This window comes from Artemia sp. Qi Xiang Cuo, chromosome 6, assembly GCF_049724085.1.
Source record: "Artemia sp. Qi Xiang Cuo chromosome 6, ASM4972408v1, whole genome shotgun sequence".
NCBI classification, from domain to species: domain Eukaryota; kingdom Metazoa; phylum Arthropoda; class Branchiopoda; order Anostraca; family Artemiidae; genus Artemia; species Artemia sp. Qi Xiang Cuo.
Window position 1 is genome coordinate 3,007,058 of NC_142799.1, and position 21,850 is coordinate 3,028,907.

The 21,850-nt window shown below is 32.8% G+C and overlaps 1 protein-coding gene across 1 annotated transcript in view; it reads left to right on the forward strand.

Moving 5' to 3' along the window:
- Positions 1-21,850, forward strand: part of Ptpmeg (protein tyrosine phosphatase Meg) — a 299,589-nt gene that overhangs the window by 240,535 nt on the left and 37,204 nt on the right. The window contains exon 13 of the mRNA XM_089090461.1: positions 11,045-11,320. Coding sequence (XP_088946587.1) covers positions 11,045-11,320 — 276 coding nt within the window. The remainder of the gene's footprint in view (positions 1-11,044; positions 11,321-21,850) is intronic.

Genomic DNA, 21,850 nt, shown 5'->3' on the forward strand with positions numbered 1-21,850 from the left:
ATATTAATAATATTAAGTAACTTATGTATAAACTAAGAGCCACAAAATTTAAGAAAATCATTTACTCCTAGTCAAACTCCTAGTCAAAATCAAGAAAGCTCAAGATGAAAAGAACTGCTTATTATATGTATTAATTAAAAAAACTTTTTCCACAAAATAAGTTTTTCAAAGAAAAGTAAAGAACTCCATTAAACCAAAAAAGAGCAAAAATAAAATCAAATAATCTACCAAGCGTGAAACTACCACAAATCAGCATTAATAAATAAATGAAACACAAAACGAACAGAAATTACAATAATTAGGCTAACCAAGTCAAACTCCAAACGAGCAGAAATTAACATAAGTTGGGCGCAAAACCCCTATGCCTTCCCAAGGCCAGAACAAAATTTGCACTTTTACTAAAAAAATATACATGTTTTTACTTTTATAACTTTAATAAATCAAATAATATTAACATTTTGATCACTAAATATCCGTATATGTATATTAAACTGACAATGCATATTATGTGTTATTTCAGTAAAGTGCAAATTTTGTTCTGGCCTTGGGAAAGCATAAGGGTTTTGCGCCCAACTTATGTTAATTTCTGCTCGTTTGGAGTTTGACTCGGTTAATTATTGTAATTTCTGTTCGTTTTGGGTTTCATTTATTTATTATCGATGCTGATTTGTGGTAGTTTCACGCTTCGTAGATTATTTGATTTTATTTTTGCTCATTTTTTGTTTAATGGAGTTCTTTACTTTTCTTTGAAAAACTTATTTTATGGAAAAAGTTTTTTATACTTTAAATCTTTTAGTTTTTTAAGACTTTATAGTTGGGCCTGCTATTTATATGCTGGAGAAAAATTTTCAGCAATTTTTAACTACATACACCCTTTTAAAAATCTGGACACAAATAGTACTGTTTAATTTAGTTTTATACCTCCTCTAGTTGATCTGACATGGAAAACTTGATACCATTAGCAAAAAGATCTGTTTACTTTCTTTGATAGCTTGAATACACTTACGCTATTTTAATTTGGTTAAGTTTTAAGAGCAGAAATAGCCCCAAAAGTTTGAACATAATACCCTCAGTCGTTTTTGGGATACTGCTGAGATGCCTTATTGGGAATTAGCATTATCACAGTGCATTTTGATTTAATCTTCAGGCATAATTTAGTTTTTAAACAAAATGGGCAAATGAGAGGGTGGGCGTGGGAGGGTGGGAGTGGAAGTGGGATTAGTTGTCCTCCAATCAGTGACTATTAAAAGGGCATCAGCCTTTTCTATTTTCAATCGAATGAGCCCTTTTTGAAGTTCCCACGACAACTCCTTCAATACGAAGTGCCCTGGTCTAAACAACAACAACAACAAAATATAATAATACAATATACCCACATCAATCTTTACTAGACGTAAATATTGACGAAGACCACACTGCCTTTCCATATCAAACAAACACAACTTAAAAACAATAGGGACATTTTTTTCAAGACAGTACAATTTAAATCGGTGAATATTTTGTCCATATTTCCATGGGCCGTCTTCAGCACAAGATTAAAGAAATAATATATATATATATATATATATATATATATATATATATATATATATATATATATATATATATATATATATATATATATATATATAAACAACTTACATTAAAACACGAACTTTAAAACTAAAAATGCTCTTAAAATCTTTTTAAACAGCCCCAGCATCCTTACTTCAACGAAGTTCAACCAGGACTGATAAGTAAAATGAGGAGAGAGTATGAATTCATTCAAACGAAATAAAGAAAATTATTAACTGCAAGTTTTAAAAGCTAATCTTGCTTTTTTAGCAGCTAATCTTAAAGGCCTTTTAGTAACGGGTTCAATACTATTGTCAATTGGTTTAATAAAATATTTTGTTAGATGATTTTTAATTAAATTTGAGTATAAAGAATCCAGTGAATATTCTCCTAAGTCCCTATTTAAGGAAATATTTTTATTTATTTTGAGCCTAATTTCGATTGATTCCCGGACTATCTGTTTTATCCCCAAATCACTACTAATGAGAGAAGCTTTCTTTCTATCGGGCTCTCTATCAATATAGAGAAGTGCGAGTTTTTAACCTTCAACACACCTAAAAGTGAATCTGTGACCCTCGGCAATCATGCAGTCCCTGCAGTGTCTGAGCTACGATATCTGGGTATCAAGATTGCAGAAACGATCAGTAAAACCAGGCAATCCATCGTCAAACAAACAACCACCACCAATAAACGTGCTTACGGGTCTGTAGTGCCGAATCACGGTCGCTACTCCAGGAAATTCTTAGCCTCAATTTATCGTTCAGTTTGCCAGCCACATGTAATCTACCTTGCCGGTGCATCCCATGTGCTGACAGTGAGAGACTGTGAAAAAATCCGAAAGTGCTACTATAAGTATGCAAAATGTTTACTGTATATATCCAAGCAATACAGGAATTCTCGACTGGAAAAATATGGACTTCCGGAGCCATCCAAGCAATGGTCGAACATTCGGGACAATTCAGTGTTCAAAGTCAGATTGATGAGACGTCGTTTTTCACCTGCATTTGTTTGAGTTTCGTATCTTTATTTTTATTTTTTTAAAGTTGGTTTCCTTTTTCTTTTTTGTTGTGCTCCACTATAATCTTTTTGTAGATGGTGGGTAATTAAATTATTATTATTATTATTATATGGCTAGCTAAAGAAGAATCAAAGAAGTTATTAGAACTATTAGCAATTAACGCTTTGTCTATGTCTTCTTTATGCTGGTGTATCCGTTTTTCTAGATTCTGATGAGTTCTGCCAACGTAGTAATTGCCACAATCGCATGGTATTTGATAAACCCCTCTTTGGCGAGTAACTGGAGTCTTATCTTTACCGGAGTTTAAGAAATTTGTGATTTTAGAATTATTAGTGAAAACTAAATACAGATTGTTTTTTGTGCAAATATTTTTTATTTTTGTTGGGATTCTTGGGATGTACGGAAGATAGATTATATTGGAGGGTTTTTCCGGAGCTTCACATTGCGAAATATCGTTGATTTTACAAAAATGTCTTTTTAATCTACGGTTAATCGTATTTTTGACAAGAGGAATGAGGTATCCGTTGCCAGAAAGAATATCTTTTATAAAATCTATTTCTGCTTTTATGTATGAATCGGAACAAATGTTCAGGGCACTGTCAATCAGAGAAGTTATAACTGCTTTTTTAACTTTTGGGGGGGTGATTTGAATTAAAATGAACATACCTATTGTTTTGTGTTGGTTTTCTATAGATAGTAAAATCAAAATTATTAGTGTTACGGATAACTAACACATCTAAAAATGTTAGTTTATTTTCAATTTCAATTTCTAGGGTAAACTGCAAATTTCTGTCATAAGTATTAAGATGATCTAGGAAACCCCGAAGTTCATTTTCCCCATAATTCCAAAGTGAAATTACGTCATCCATTGTAACGACCCCAATAGACATGTTTTAAAAAATAAGAATTTAATGCCCAATTTTCAAGGTTCTCGACATAAATATTAGCCAATAAGCCGGATAGAGCTGCTCCCATTGGTAACCCATTTATTCGCTGATAAAAAGAATCACGAAACTGAAAATACATTGAAAAATTATTACAAATTTTAACAAGATTAAATAAAACTTGGCAATCAATCCCTGTCGCTGAGTCTTCGATTGAGTGATAATTTTCTTCTATTTTGCTTTTTAATAATTGCTCAGAAGTAGCCACATCTACATTCATGTACATGGAAACAATATCAAAACTACTAACTATTGTGTTTTCTGAAATTTTTGTGTTATTAAGTTTTTTAACTAAATCTGCTGAATTACTAATGTAGGAATTGTGGCAATTACTACGTTGGCAGAACTCATCAGAATCTAGAAAAACGGATACACCAGCATAAAGAAGACATAGACAAAGCGTTAATTGCTAATAGTTTTAATAATTCCTTTGATTCTGCTTTAGCTAGCCATACATTTAATAATCCCCGCCACACAGTACTTTTTGAAAATCTTTTCTCATTATTTGGGATTCGGAGACATAACAGGTAGTTCAGGAATCCATCGAAATTACGTTCAAAATAAATAAAAATATTTCCTTAAACATGGACTTTTGAGAATATTTACTGAATTCTTTATGCTAAAATTTGATTGAAAATGATATAACAAAATATTTTATTAAACCAATTGGCAATAGTATTGAAACCGTTACAAAAAGGTCTTTAAGACTACCTGCTAAAAAAGCAAGATTAGCTTTGAAAACTTGCAGTTAATAATTTTATTTTATTTCGTTTGAATGAATTCATCCTCTCTCATCATTTTACTTATCAGTCCTGGTTGAACTTCGTAGAAGTAAGGATACTGGGGCTGTTTTAAAAGTTTTTAAGAGCATTTTTAGTTTTAAACTTCGTATTTTAATGTAAGTTGTTTATATATATATATATTTTTTCTTTAATGTTGTGCTGAAGACGGCCCTTGGACATAGGGCCGAAATATTCACCGATTTAAATTGCACTGTCTTGAAAAAATTTCCCTATTGTTTTTAAGTAGTGTTTGTTTCAATCTTTACTATAAAAATGTCAAGCCTTCCAATCACTTTCGACTATTAAAAAGGGCACTAGGCCTTTCGATTTCCAATCGAATGAGCCCTTTTGGAAACGACAACGCTTTCTATAAACACCTTATAAGCCCCCAGGGCATAAATTGCAACCCTTACCCCAAGGTCTGTTAGGGTGGTTGTCATCCTCCAAGACCTAATTTCCAGAAATTTCAACTACGTTAAGCAACATCGCTATATCAAAATTTTGATTGGATGTGTTTGGGGTGTGCGTGAGAAGGAAGTTAGTCGCTCTCCAATCACTATAAACTATTAAAAATGGCCCTAGCCCTTTGAATTTCCAATCAAATGAGCCCTTTTGAAGTTTATACGACAAAACATTCTACACAAATCTTATATGCCGCCGGGGCATAACTTACAACCCTTGCCCAGAGTGCTGGGGGAGGGTGTCATTCTCAAAGACCTTATTTCCAGAACTTTCTACTATGTTGAACAAAATGGGTATCATAAAATTTTGATTGGATGTATTTGGAGGAGTGGTGGGCATGAGAGGGGGGTTAGTTACCCTCCAGTTACTTTTGAACTTTACAAAGGACACTATCTTTTTAAAGTTCGAATTGAATGAGCCCCTTTCGAAGTTTTACTATTATCCTACTTATAAAGAACTCGTATGCTCCCAGGGAGGAACTTGCAACTTTTGCCCTTTGGGCTCCGGGGGGTTTGTCCTCCCTAAAAACATAATCTCCAGAACCTCAAACTTCATTGAACAAAATAGCTATCTCTAAACTTTGATTAAATGTGTTTGGGGAAATGGTGGGCGTAAGAGGGGGTTAATTACTCTCCATTCACTTTCGACTATTAAAAAGGGCAATTTCAATTTCCAATCAATGAGCCCTTTTTGAAATTTTTATAACAACTTTCTATATAAACTTTATATGCCCCCATGGCATAACTTACAACCCTTGCACTGAGAACTCTGAGGGGTTTATCATCCTAAAAAACCTAATTTCAAGAACTTTCAACTACGTTGAACAAAATGGATATCTCGAAATTTTGATTAGATGTGTTTGGGAAAATGGTAGGCGTGAGACGATTGTCAGTCGCTCTCCAATCACTTTCAACTATTAAAAAAGGCACTAACCCTTTCAATTTCCAATTGAAGGAGCCCTTTTAAAGTTTCTACGCTTTCAATAAAAACCTTATATGCCCCCTGGACATAACTTACAACCATTGCTCTGAGGGCTGTGGGGGGATTAGTTGCCCTCAAATAACTTTCGACTATTAAAAAGGGTACTAACCCTTTGAATTTCAAATCGAATGAGCCCTTTTTCAAGTTTCTACGACAAAGATTTCAATAAAAACCTTATATGCCCCCAGGGCATAACTTATGATCCTTGCCGTGACGGTTGTGGGGGAGTGTCCTCCTCAAAAATATATTTTCTATCTGGAAGTCAACTACGCCGAACAAATTGGCTTTCTGAAAATTTCTATTGGATGTGTTTGGGGGAATGATGGGCGTGGGGGGGCTTGTTGCCCTCCAATTACTTCGACTATTAAGACTATTAAAAAGGGCACTAGCCCTTTGAATTTCCAATCGAATGAGCTTTTTTTGAAGTTTCTACGACAACGCCTTCTATAAAAAACCTTATATGCCCCCAGGGCATAACTTAAAACCCTTGTCCTGAGGGTTGTGGGGGAGTGTCCTCCTCAAAAACATAATTTCTATAGGGAATTGCTTTTTTTGAAGTTTCTACGACAACGTCTTCTTTAAAAACCTTATATGCCCCCAGGGCATAACTTACAACCCTTGCCCTGAGGGTTGTGGGGGAGTGTCCTCCTCAAAAAGATATTTTTCTATGTGGAAATCAAATAAGCTGAACAAAATAGTTATCTCAAAATTTTGAGTGGATGTATTTGGGGGAATGATGGGCGTGGGGGGGCTAGTTGCCCTCCAATCACTTCCGACTATTAAAAAGGGCACTAGCCCTTAGAATGTCTAATCGAATGAGTCGTTTTTGAAGTTTTTACGAGAATACCGTTTATAAAAACCTTTCTTACCCCCAGGGCATAATTTGAACCCCTTGCCTGGAGGGTTGTGGGGAGATTAACCTCCCCTAAACATATTTTCTATCTATAAATCAATTACTCTGAGTAACATGGTTATCTCAAATTTTGTATTGGGGGAGTTTGGGTCGATATGGGGCGTGGGGGGGGGGGCTAGGTGCCCTCCGAACCCATTTGACTACTAAAAAGGGCACTAGAACTCTCAATTTCCAATCGAATGAGCGCCTGTTTAAGTTTCTTCGACGACCCCTTCCATATGAAGTGCCCTACTCTAAAATAAAAAAATAATAAGTAGTTCATTGTGCTAATGTCATTATTACACGTCCTCAAAGCAAAATAGATAATCCGTGCATCGCGAGGTTTAGGATAGTACTCTCCACAAAAACATATTTTCCGTCTTCAAAACAATTACGCTGAACAGCATAGCTATCGAGAAATTTTGATTGGAAATTTTTGGAGGAATGATGGGCGTGGGGGGGGGGCTAGTGGCCCTCCAATCACTTTAGACTATTAAAAAGGGCACAAGCCACTCTATTTTCCATTCTAATGAGCCCATTTCGAAGTTTCTACGACAGCTACTTTGATAAGAAGTGCTTAGGTATGGAGAAAAAAAAAAACACATTGTACCCACATCGTTCTTTACTTAGGCAGCGCTAGCGCGCTGCCTATGAAAGCTTTTGATGCTACTATTCGCTTAGGTTTATTATTATAATTATTTATTTTATTTTTTTCGTTTTCATTTACTGGCCATAGACCCGTTTGTCGTATTTATATATATATATATATATATATATATATATATATATATATATATATATATATATATATATATATATATATATATATATATATATATATATATTTTTTTTTTTTTTGCATAAAATTCTGTCGCAATAACTCATTCCTTGTTCTTATGTTGTTTTAAAATGTTTAATCCAGCTACTTTTGTGAGGTGGTTTCACGAAGGTAGCTTCAAATTGTAAATGTTAAGTAATTGTATATATTATTTTTAGGTGAGTCTATTTTAGTTTTATGTATATTTTTTAGTTTTAGTTTATTTATTTTTTTCTCTACGCTGAAGACGCCTTGTTAGATACGGGTGAAATATTTGTTTGTTTTTCTTCCTTTTCATTTACTGGCCATAGACCCGTTTGTCCTATTTATATTTTGTGTTTTCTATTGTTTTTTTACATTCACATTGGCTATCCGCGTTTATTTTGTTGTTTTTTTCTTCGGCACGCTCATTGATTATATTTTTTCGTTTAGCGCTGAAGAAGAGAGACGTTTGTCCCCTGAAAATATTCGCTTTGTTGTGTTTTGTCAGTATTTTCATTTGGCTTTTAAGAACCCCATTTTTGCTCGTTTTTCTAAATACATAACCTAACCTAGTTACCCTTTTTTGCCCCTCAACCCCAAAAAATCTTCAGAAATATTGTTCACGGAGTGAGAAACCCCTTTTCGCCTAACGAGCCAAAGAAATTGTCTTGTTAAAGAAGTTGCTTGACTAGTTTTTTTCTTATGAGCGCGTCACAAATTCTCGAGTGTTTATTATATAACCGATAAGTACAAAAATTATTATGTATCCCATGCCTGTTGACTTCCCGGATATGGACCCTTCTTGCCCCCTCCCCTCCCATAAAAATGCTGGAGTTTTTTCCCTGGCATGTAGTATGTATGTTGTAGTATGGACTTTATAGGAGTCTGAATACTCCTGATGGCCTATAAATATATGAAGGTTTCTATTAAAAATATTTCTAGGCTGGGGAAGGGTCGGATCCTCAGATACTTGTCAGGGAATTTTCTTGTAGGGTATGTCAAACTAAAAGATCCTATTTTCAACCTTTGGATAACACAGAACTCTTGCCTTGCACTTACGAAACTGTCAATTTTAACCAGAGCTGTCACTTTTAGGACTCGAATCATGATCACACCCGCTTCATTGGCTTTTTCATTAACAAAGAGCTGGTAAAAACTGGTTTTTGGCTAATATCATTGCAACTAAAAATATCTTGTCTGGAAAGTGGTAGATGTGATATTAATGCCCGAGCGACCCCATAGCACAGTTTATAGAATTAGCAGTATGATCATACCCTATCTCGCCCATTATAAAAACCCGGACCAAGGTGCGAGTGCTCCAGATCCAGAGAACGTTTTTGCAGATATAAACATAAGCGGCATTAGATCTTTTCACGGGTAGACAAGTCAGATTTCTCTTGGACACGAAACAAGTGGAAACCCGCTATTACGAATAATGCACTTTGTAACCATTTCTCATTGATTGACGGAAACAGACTAACCCGCTAATGTAGAAATAAGTGGGAGGAGCTTTTTGTTCGTACCGAGAATGATGACCAGAAATGATCTGCGATAAACTTACTGGATAATTGTATAAACTGTGTCCCATAGTCACATCTGTTGATAAAAAAAATGTGAATGATTAGTCTTGTCCTATGATTATAACCCCAAAACTGTGCTGCACGAGCGGAAAATTGAAATGGCACGAAACTGATTTGAAAAGATGTATCAGCAATAATTTGTTCCCAACTATTGCCTACTAATGTTTCTCTGTCGTTCGTCGGATTCCTCTTACCGATAGGAAAACTGTTGTTCCAAGCTGCCATGTTTTCTGATTTCAAAAATTATGCCTTAAATCGTAATTCTGATCGTTTTGCCACAAAATTTATGGTGAAAGGCTGAACATTCTTCAACTCGATAAATTACGTATGAAATACATAATTGATGCTGTATCCGTGCCTGATCCTGGTTTTATTGATGATTGTAACGATAATGTGGTTCGGTGTTGTTATCAACTCTTGTTTTATTGCTTATGCAACTCTCCTTGTAAACCAGTAGAATTAGTAATTTATTGTAAAAAGATATAATACAGGAAAAAAAAATTCAACAGGTGCACACCAAAAGCGATGCTTGCTAGGGTGGGCTTTCTTCTTTCTTTAAATTGATGCCAAGCTTAACTAAGACAAGCTTATTACCAATCACCGTAAAATATTATAAGATTTTGAAGCCACATAATAAAATCATGCCAGTGTATAGAATAATGTAATAGAACCTTTTTTAACACAAATGTATACATACAAACGTGACAGACATCGCACATTGCTAGTGGCATATTTCAGCGCTATAAATAGTACACAAACAGAGGCAGAACCCGCCTTAAACTGACTCATCTGACAAAAAAAAAACACAAAAAAACAAAATCAAAACAGAACTACAATCCTACAGATTGAGCTTTCGGATAATTGTTTAACTCTTAACCTGTCATGTTTAACGCATCTTTCACAATGATGACGAATTTGAGCTAGAGTTGAGGTCCATATTCCTGGCCTAGCATGACGAATGCTAAAACACGCTCTCGATGTCGGATGAACTTCACTAGAAAAATCTGATCCATAAGTTGTAATAATAAGCAAAAGAAACTAAAGCATGACTGAGTCAGTCTAGTACCAAAATATGTTTATTTAATAAGCTCTTTCGTATTTCAGTTTTCAGATTTGATTTGAGATTGGGACTAAAGAGCATGGGCACATTTTAAAAGTAGAAACTGGCACTAGTGTCGACGAAAAAAACAAAATAACTATCAACGCCATCTAGCGTTGAGTGACATTGGGCATTTTTTTTCCAAGTGTAATAATAAGAATAATTAATCTAATTGGTTTAATTGGTAACATATTAGTAAGTGTCTAATCTCAGTCCCTGGCAGAAAAACGATTACAAAGGTTGAAAAAATGCACGGTGTCGCCAGACGCTAGATAGCGTTTTTTTTCTTTTTTTTTATTATTGTGAACACTACAACACTGCGCCAATTTCTACTCTTACAAGTTACCTATACTCTGATTGGGACTTTATTAAATTTTAATGCACTTAAATGTTTTTATACCGAATATCTTTTATGACGTAGATAGTTGATTTACCAGACCGTTTATTTTGTTCGATAATGTCTCTTTGATTTCTAGGGACCGGGGTTTAAAGCAAAATTTTTGCGAAACAATTGAAATTAAGAAAATTTTAATCAACAATATGGCTTTAAATAGAGATACGGTCGAATTTGGCTTGAACTCTGTTTATGATAATTTATTAAAGTCAGATAAAGTAAAGTTCAATTCACCCAATTCGATTAACCTCTGTCCAAGGGTTCAATTCATGCTAACGAACCGGATCCAGGAAGGTCAAACAGACTTGCTTCCGTTTTTGCTTTGGAAAGAATAAGATTATTAAATAATATGTAGTTATTTAATTTTATATATGAATTATTCTTTTTAATTGCTTTAGTTTAGTATTACTACTGATGACGGTCACTGCATATGTGACCGAAATATCAATTTTTTTTTGTGAAATTTATCAGTCTTTTAAAAGGATTTTATCCCTATTGAACTTTTACTTGTATTTTACTGATTGTTTTTTTCCTTTCAGCTTATATTGTTGAGGAAGTAGAAGAGCCCTCTTTTGAATACGTACCTGACCCACTCGCCTTGTCACTGTCCCCTCCTCATTCCTATAGTGGACCACCCTCACTTATCCCTCAGTCATTACTTGAGCAGTCAATATCCTTGCTTGAAGAATGCCTTAGAAGTGGCGTCATTTTAGCTCAATTTGACCTGTTATATCGGAGAAGACCTGGTTTAGCCATGACTGAATGTAAAAAACCAGAGAACCTGAAGAAAAACAGATATGGTGATATCAATCCTTGTAGGTATTTTCTATAGTTAAGGATCTTAAGCAAATGGAAACTTTTGGCTTCGTTTCAGACTCGTACGCTTCTTTTATCAGAGTAACTAGCTAATGTCCCTCTACAGAAAGGAAGGTCGAGAATGTTTTTTTTTTTAAGGCCAATGAAAATACTGGACGAGCAAAACGAATATTTTGGGAGGACAGTTTTTTGGAAAAAAAAAGTCCACAGTATTTCGGGGGACGTTTGAATTTTATGAGCGAAAATGTAAACAAAACAACTTGGATAAAAACAAACAACTCGGAATGCCAACAGAAAAAACAACAACAAACAAATAAAAACGGAAATTGGGAGAATTAAAAGACCTAAAAACCAGACATTGCCGAGAATCAACCAAAATAACGAACAAATTAAACCAAAATCAACAGAGTTAAAAAATCCAACAGCTAAAAAACCTAATTTCAAAAACAAGTCACTTGCAATACCTAAGATCAGCGAAAAGCAATGCTCGCCCGATAATAAACAAATAAAATAATTAGTAAAAGTTCTTTTATTTGTTATGTAAGGAAACGCAATTATCTATCTCGAGAAAAGAAACTACCTGCCATGTTGTCTAAATTTTATCAGTGTTTCTTTTGCACTTGCTCATTTGGATCTGTGGCATTGAGTGCACGCCTCATTTTATGGATGTAAAAGTGATACAGGATTTATGTCATGGGTCAATAAATTATCAGCTTCCCGTTTGAGATAACCAAATTAGGAGTTACTTATCCTAAAGTCACCTGTATCTCTCTTCAATAATAAGCCTAGATTTTGGTAATTATATATTTCAAAAGTCTCTGTAGTCCTAGACCGTATTGTTGTCCTTTGAAATCAAACTGATTTGGTCAAATGAAATATTATAGGGCGGATGGTTATAAATGTTTTCTGCTAGAGTTGAATCAAAGTTTTCAGGTTTTTTCCTCCTTGCGCCCGTCATCAGTTGAAATACAGTACTGAGATTTTCTATCTGTAAGGTTGTTGTTCACTCCTTCCGATTTACCACAAACCGCAAGAGCAGGGTATTCTGTAAACACCGGAGCTATTATTAAGGGCGGGATCTTTACCGTGATAAACTTTTGACGAAGTAGTTTTACCGGGTCTATAGTAAGTACATGTATAATTTGTCTTTAGGTCTCTGGTAATGTGGTCTGAGTTCGTTTTTATATAAGGGAGACCAAGAAACACTGATTTATCCTTTAGGTCCAAGTTATCTCCGTTTATTTTTCTTAACTTTTTAATACACTTTCCATTACTAAATCCATCGCGTGGAACTATTTTTAATTCACCATTTTCTTCTTGAATGTATGCATTGTTAACATAAATTCGATAAACAAGGATCTCATTTTCATTGTCTATTTTCACTTTCACTTCGTTCTGCTTTTCTTCATTTTGTTGTTGATTATTTTGCTTTTTACCTCTTCGCCACCAAGTTGCAAGTAAAAATGCAATAATCAAGTATGACTCCATCGGAAATGCCACCAATAAGGGCATATGCTTCATTATTTTTCTCTTTTTCTGATAGTTCTAAATGCCCTGCTTCTTTGCCCTCAATGAGGTTTTTCGGTGACACAAGCCAAACCTCCTCACTTTCCTCAGTTTCAAGAGTAAGATTTATCACTGTCGTAGAGGGAGGAGTGAAAGGTGATTCAAAGATGAACACTGAAAAAATGAAAGTGTAAAATTAAATTCACGTACATTTTGGGGTCGTTTCAAAGATGACATTTTTTTAATTGTGGGAACATGAAAAAGAACCTCTAGAATCTGTATTTGGTTTGCTTAACTCAACGGATATTAAACTTATGTTTAGCAAAGAATCGGAGGTGAAAAAGTGTCTTCCATTTCTATATGTCTTGGTAAACCGAATAAGTTTCGAGTTTGGGGTTTACAGAAAACCTACACATGGTGATAGATTTTTAAAGTATTCTTTTAATTATTCTCCTGCTTTAAAAAAGGGGTAGTTACTTGTTTAGTTGATAGAGCACTACATGTATGTTCACTACGGTTCCTTGACTCAGAGCTTGACCAGTTCAGAGATGTCTTATTTGGAAATGGGCATCTAATAATTTTAATAAATTCTGTGATTGAAAAGCGTATTAAAAATTTAACCAAAATAGACGCAAATTAAGATTTATTGCTATATGTCAACATAATGTTTCTCTTCTATAATTTTATTTATATTATGTTTCTATTTACATTATATAGGTTAAAATTTATTGTTATGTGTCAATAGAAAAAAATGAAATAATTTTAAGTAGCCTACCCTAATCTCATTAGCCACCAACGAGATATAAAAATAAAAGTTTTATTAAACTTCAAGGTAGATCGCTCAAGTATGCTCTACCATTTATGGTTTGATATTTGAAAAACAGAAATTTGTGCGAAAAGAAAGCTATAGATTAGCCTAGTTTCTTTCTTCACAGGTTTTTCGTTTCAGAAATTATGAAATAATAGATTAACGTGATTGCTATCATTATCGTATACTGTGTTTTCTTATTTGTCTAGATAAATGTATTGTGTAGGTAGCTAAACAAATAGTTTTCCAAATGATGTTTAGATGTTTAGATTACCTCTTATCGATATGTTTTTATTGTTTTTTATTTTGTCTATCGGAAACCAAAATGCAGCTTGTCCTAAAGACAAAGCCTCTAGAGGGTACTTAAGTGGGAATTTCTGGGTAGGGTTTGGCATAAATTTGAAAAAAAAGACGAAATTTATGAACAATATAAGAGAATATTGGGACGATTGCAATTATCTTGGTTTTTGGGTTCGGCCTGAACCCCAACCTCAAGCTCACGTACAAGTAAAAACAAACTTAATTTAACATTTTTTTGCAATGCTATGTGCATTAACATTTTTTTTGCAATTAAATGCTATGTGCTTCAAGGAGCTGTCCATCTAAACTGCACACTACACGACAAATCCCCACCAACATAATTCCCCCTAAGTCAGAATTATGAAATAATTCGTATTTTATATTCGTGAAAATTTTCTGTTTTGATGTCACTAATGACTGTTTTGGGGCCAAGATTTTAATTGGACTAACGTTGTTAGGTTGTCACCAAATTGGCGGTGTGTAGGGGTTTTGAAGTTACTAATTTCTAATGTGAGGAGATTGCAATCTGAGCTGTGTAAAACAAAATAAAGAATGTAAAACAAACAAAGTGTAATTTTCACTAAAATTTTGATTGAAGAAGTCTGAGCTACTTGATGGTAAGCATGATCCTTTTTATATCACTATAGTTATATTTATATTACTATATTTATAAATATCGTATATTTGTATCACTTCTAGTACTACTACTAACAGCTCACTGCAGTACCCATCCGCACGCTCCTGCTCCATCCCAATATATTCGAAGCTTCCCTCATTTCCCCCTCCCAAGTTTCAATTTCCTTTAAATATTTCCTTATGACCTCTTCCCACCCCATCCGGGGACTATAGGGCTTTTCATTTGGCCCTAGATGGAAGGCCGAAAAGAACTATCTTCGGCATTATGTCATCCTACATACGGAAAACATGTCCCAACCATCTCAACCTTGCTGTCATTATAGCACTCTCAAGTAGGATAGAACCACATTTTTCATACAACTATTGTATGAAATACGGTCAGTCAATTGGGTACCCAAAGCTGTTCGTAAGAAATTCCTCTGGAAAACGCCTAACAAATAAAAACACGTCTAATAAATAAAAACACCTGATAAATAAAACCCGTTAAGTATTTTTTCATTTCAATTTCCAACGAAGTTGTTATTACTGAGAGTCATAATGCAATCCAAGGATTGTAATGATAATTGATGCTTACTAAAACCCTTTAAATATCAATTTAGTGGAAACTGGAGAAACGACCTTTTTACTTTCGCACAAATCTTCTCTCATAGGTGTCAAAATTTAATTTATTGCATATCAATATATTAATAGAAAAAATAAATATATTTTATAAAAGCTTTTATTTGCAGCTTAGTCCTTCCGATAGCCGTTTGAGGGAATGTGGTTCCCCCCTCCCTCCTGGTTCACGCCTACTATGAGCTGCTCTCCTTCCCCTGTCCTATAGTACTAGTTACTTTCTTTCTGTTTGACACATCAAGTAAATATTTTATTATGCATAAATAGTTTCTTTTTTAATCACAGTGAATTGTAAGGCATATAGTAAATTCCTGGAGGACACCATCTCATTTGGAAAATTGTTTTTGTCTCTCTATAGTCTAAATATTGAAGCACGAAATATTATAAGAGAGATAAACATTGAAAAACCAAAGAGAAAAATGACCTTAGATGAAGAACGTGACATTGATCAACGAAGGCGCTTTTCTTTAGTAAGGGGTTGTTCACAGTAATAGCGTGGAAATATGCTAAAGAACCGATGCTAGCTCAATGTTACAGGAGATAAGAATTGAAGGTGTAATTACATGCTGTGCACCGCTGGGGGCTGTGGTAGTGTGTAACCCCTTTTCTTTAAGCTGAAAAGCTTTAAGAAGAATAATTTGAGAATGATGATTGTGTGTAAAGCACGGTAGTAGTGTGGCTTTGAAAAATTTAAAAGCCGCTTATTCTAATGGCGTGAAGGTCAGAAGATGATCATTGCAATATTCAATTATCTATTTAAACTTATGATTGATACCGTGGGAATATTTTTCATGCGTGATGAGTTCGTTACATTAGTTTAACCTTCTTTTTTGTAACCTTCTTTTATGTTTTAATGTCAGGAAATTTCTGAGTCTCTTTTTGTATCCTGTACTAATATTTGGTAAAGGAAGGTATAGCTATCACAATAAGTCGAATCTAAGGGAATTATGGGAATTCGAGCTTGCTTGGCTGCAGCCTTTCCAAGCTCTTGTAGTTCGATGAGCTGTTAAACAAAAAATTGTTTTATTGAGCTGTAAAGAAAGAAAGAGGAGGGTCCATCCTGAGAGTGTAAAGCAGATTAAAGCAATATTTACAGTAAATAACCATTTACCTGATTGAATATTAAATAGACTCTTTGACAACATATAATTCTGTAATGAACACCTGTTTGATTTATAGCGTATTAAACACACGTTTGGCATTGAAGGCCATATCTGTGGTGAATTTCTGTACTAAGTAGCTCGAAGATTAAAATTCTTAGAACTTTTGGAGAATGAAAAAAAGAAGGGAACAGACGAAAGCTGTTAGTTTTTTTTTTTGAAATTCCAAATCGTAACATTTCACACAGAGGTGAAAATAGGTCAAAATAGTGAGATTCTAGTTGTTGCTTGAACTGTAAAGCCTCGAGTTTACATGGTTCGGTCAATATCGTGTTCTATATCTGACCTTGATTACGTGAACCTGTCTTTGATTCGAACCTCGTTCTACAAAGAAAAAAAGAATATATATATATATATATATATATATATTCTAGGTTTATATATATATATATATATATATATATATATATATATATATATATATATATATATATATATATATATATATATATATATATAAAGAAAGAAAAACTAGCAAAAATGGGGTTTTTTATAGGCCAAATGAAAGTACTGAAAAATACAACAGAGCGAATATTTCGAGAGGACAAACGCCTCTCTTCTTCAGCGCCAAACCAAATAATGTATCCAAGGAAAGTGCGGAAGAGAAAAACAACAAAATACAAACGCGGAAAATCAATGTAAAAAGAACCAAAAAACCAAAGAAAAGACCAAAAACTTAAAAGATGAATACAATTCAATAAAAGCCAAAAATTACAAGAATTAAAACCAAATACCTAACAACCATAAAAGCGAGTTATTCGGCAATATCCGCGATTTGCACAAAATCCAAAAAATACGAACTGCCATTGACGGATACTAGCGAACAACCCATTAAGAAATTATCTTTATATATATATATATATATATATATATATATATATATATATATATATATATATATATATATATATATATATATATATATATATATATATATATATATATATATATATATATATATATATATATATATATATATATATATATATATATATATATATATATATATATATATATATATATATATATATATATATATATATATATATATATATATATATATATATATATATATATATATATATATATATATATATATATATATATATATATATATATATATATTATGTTTTAGAGGTAATTACTAGGCAAGAAAAAAAAATATAGAGCTTTTGCTTAATACTACCATTTAAAAAAAACGTAATAAATTGGCCAAATAATAATCAATTTCAGGTAAAACCTGGACCAGGGTTAAGGTCCGTCGGGGACGAATTTTTGATTATTCCTCCAACTGGATCTCACCTGGATTCATATTATGTTTTAGAGGTAATTACTTGGCAAGAAAAAAAAATAAAAAAAAAAAAAAAAATCATCCTAATCCAGCAATTGAGACAAATGTGCACTTGAACGAGGTTTTGACCTTACTCATCTATCCAACTACCTAGGACCAAACAGTATAACCGAACCATCAACCAAATAGAAATGTCCAAATCCATGCAAAGTCGTCATCAATAAATGCAAATCGTTGTAAATTTATAAGCTAAAGCACCTTAAACCTAGCAAAATATTTCCAAGTAGAACCTTACATTAGGGCTCATCACAAGAAATACCACCTGCCTCAATGGATTTCGAGGCTTTACTTTTTATCCTGGCACAGTGGACCCTCTACCTTAAGATCTATATGGTATCCCTATGTCAGGCACAACTTGTGAAATACATGCACACTAGTGAAACTATAAAGAATTAAATACAAAATGAGTTTCATTCTTTCCTTAATAAAATCTCAGAGGTCACTGAGCAAAGACCATTCCGGAAAAAATGAAGACTGGTCCAGATGTGAGTTATAAAAAAAGTCTTTTATTGGTATACAAATTCAAATTCAAAATTCCAAAAAAGAAAAGCGAAAGAGAAATTATATTAAAATATCATTAAGTATTTCTTTATAATTTTTTGTATATTTACTTAAGAGTTCATGATACATAAAACTAAATTTTTTAAATTGACAACTAATTTTTTTCGCAGAAAAACCTCTTAAGATTAGTCTTTCGCTAAGCTTTTTACATATATTTTTAAAATCTGTGTAATTACTGCATATTTTTGCATACCTAAATAATTGGGAATAATAAGCTGAATAAGTAATATTTGAATGTATATTACTTTCAAGGTATGGAAAATTAATTACTTCAAAATTAAAATCATCCCTTTTATTATGTATTTTAAAAATAATTGATTATTATCTGAAATATTAATATTTAAATCTAAGAAATGGTCAGTGTCCTATCCCATAGTTAGGCTTCAGAATTAACTCTTGTGGATAAATATTTTTTGAAATCTCAATAAACTCTGCACAGTTTACTACTAAGAGATCGTCCAGATATCTTTTATTATTTGAAAGGTTATATTTTACATTGCTTGGGCTATTTTTATTTATCATATATTCGTATTCTAATTGACTTAAAAACAAGTCCGCTATGAATGGACTCGCATTCCCACCCATAGGAATGCCAACATTTTTTTTTATATAAATTACCACTAAATCTTATAAAAGTATTAAATAGAACAAATTCCAATAAATCACATACCATATCCAAGCTATAACATCTTGAATTAATGGTACTTCTAAAGAAATTCGTCCATCGGGCTTTTCTATTAAAAGCATAAATTTTCAAAAATACGATATTAGACAAAAGAAAAGATTTCTTTATGACCATTTTCAATTTTTTGAATACTAAATTAAGTGACAAATTTGTATACAGAGTAGTAAAATCAAATGAATCGACTCTTTTAGCTGAAACATTAACCAAAGAGTCAATCACTTGTAACGAGTTATTAACACTCCAATATCGGTTAAAGTTAGAAAATTTTTAATTCCGGAGCAATATGCTTTAAATTTATTTCTAATTTCTCCTAAAATTAAAGATAAGTCAGTAGCCGCAATTCTGGTTGGACTCCTTGCTGCCCCAGCAATAAAACGTGGTTTTATATATATATATATATATATATATATATATATATATATATATATATATATATATATATATATATATATATATATATATATATATATATATATATATATATATATATATATATATATATATATATATATATATATATATATATATATATATATATACATATACATATACATATACATATATATATATATATATATATATATATATATATATATATATATATATATATATATATATATATATACACATTTATATTCTAGGTTTTTATATATGTATTCTTGATTTTTTTTTTTGTAAAACGAGGTTATATGTATAAACTATTGAGAAAACCAAGGCCGTACCCAGGATTTTTTTTCGGAGGGGGTTTTACTATTTTTTTTTTCGGGGAGGGGGGTTACAAAAAAAAAAACTCATAAAACGCATACAAAATTTGTTTATGTCCATTTTTGTTACGTTGTTACGAGTCAGAAAAACATTTGGGGGAGGGCGGTGGGGGTTCAAGCCTCCTTCCTCCCCCTGGATACGGCCTTGGAGAAAACCAATACTTTTGTTTTCGTGCCAGAAAGTGCACAAAAGTCAGTAAACTTCGTATTACTATTCGACTAACTGTAAAAATTGGACAGATTTTTTTTTTTTTTTCAAATTTGTCATATTGTTTCCCTAAATCAGAATATAGGCCTGTTTGTTTAAAACTAATTTTTGTGGTTACAAAATTCTGGAACTTCTTATTCTAGTGAACCAGATTTTCCGATTTTTATTTATATTTTATATATATATATATATATATATATATAATGTACATTAATCTATATTAATATATATATTAATCTCTACGTGTTATCTTCTTGCAATTTACGTCGCACTTGCTGCGGTTTGGGACCGTCGGATCTTGAGTCAGAACTTTCAACATATGTTATATTTATATAATAAATTATTCTTATGTTATTTAATGTATGTAAAACCTATGTTCAAATAATATATACTATATACATTTCATTTTTACAGAACCCTTGTTTTAGAAGATCTTACACTATATTATAAGTTAAAATTTACAGCTCTATTACATCTGTCTACTAATATCGTAATTTGCGATTATTTTAACCTTGGGCTCATAATGAGATTTTTAAACCCTTCTTTAAGATCAATAACACCTTGTATATATCTCACGCTCAAATATAAAAAAAAAAAACATAATTAGTAAGAATTAGATAGAATGACTATTGAACAACTTCTTATTAAAAATTTTAAATGATAAAATTTTAGGCTTGTTGAAATAAATTTTTCTAGTCGCTTTTTTTCTTATTTTATTTATGATATAAATGAGCCGTCTAGCCAAGTTGTTTGAAATGCAAGGGTTGAAATGCCCTGTGAGTGAGGACAGGGGTTCGGGTCATGGGGTCGCTGGTTATTTGCTTTAAAACGGGGGTCAGTGGCGTTACTCTCCGCTTAGCCAGAGTCGATCCAGCTCTAGATGGGTAACGGAGAAATCTAAGCAAGGTAAATAAGAAGGGTATGCAAAAGAGCAAGATGGCTGTTCCCCCATCCCCCACTGCGCTTCCTGGCCGAAGGGCCATAAGAAGAAATTGAGCACCGCCAGTAGGGACTGTAAAGTTCGATGCCGTATTCTTTACCTTTACTTTTTAAGTGAGTGGCGATGTAATCCTACCTGGGAAGAAAGGAGGGAGAAAAAAGGAGTCTCTCCTCTCTAAGAAAATAGTTTGGGGTTTTTTTACCAGTGTATCTCTCTAATGTCTACCTTCCATGTGCAGCTATTATTAAATATTTTCGTATTTTTTATTGTGAAGAAAAATCCAGAAAGATTTGGAAGGCTTATGCCTCAAAGACGCAGGAGTTTGTTTTTTTGTAGTTTAAGGGGGTTTCTATGGGGCACAACTTGAAACAAACCTACAAAAACTTTTTTTACTATAAAGAAAATCTTGGAAATTAAAAAAAAAAATCTAGGAATTAATTACTGAAGGGACACGGATCCATCCCCTCCCTTGGCACCTGTACCTGCTTCAGACACCCTTCCTAAAAATGTAAACTTATACGAGATTCCATAAATGACATAGGGACAAGATGACACCCACCCTTCTTTTACACTCTTTCTAAATATAATAACCAATTTACTTGCAAATGCACCCTTTCCCCCTTTATAGCTCCATATATACCCCTAATAATGTATTATCTATTACCTTAATCTATTCATACGTTAGATAACTTAAATTAAACCAATTATCTTCTCAGTCTGGTGTTTGTCTCTCTGTGTGATTGAGTGCGTAATTTATCAAAATATTATTTGAAATGATTTTAAAAAGTGAATAATAATGGAAGGAAACACGCTAATCTGATTAATAGAAAGAACCCGTATATTATAAAGTAAGAATTTCATTGTTGTAATATTTTCTTTTTATTTATTAAAGACCATTACGGCCTCACGAGGGGAGGGGGGAGCTGTTGTATTTGCGATTGAACTGATTTTTATATTTGGAAAGAGCATACATTTTGTCGAAATTCTAGTTTAGC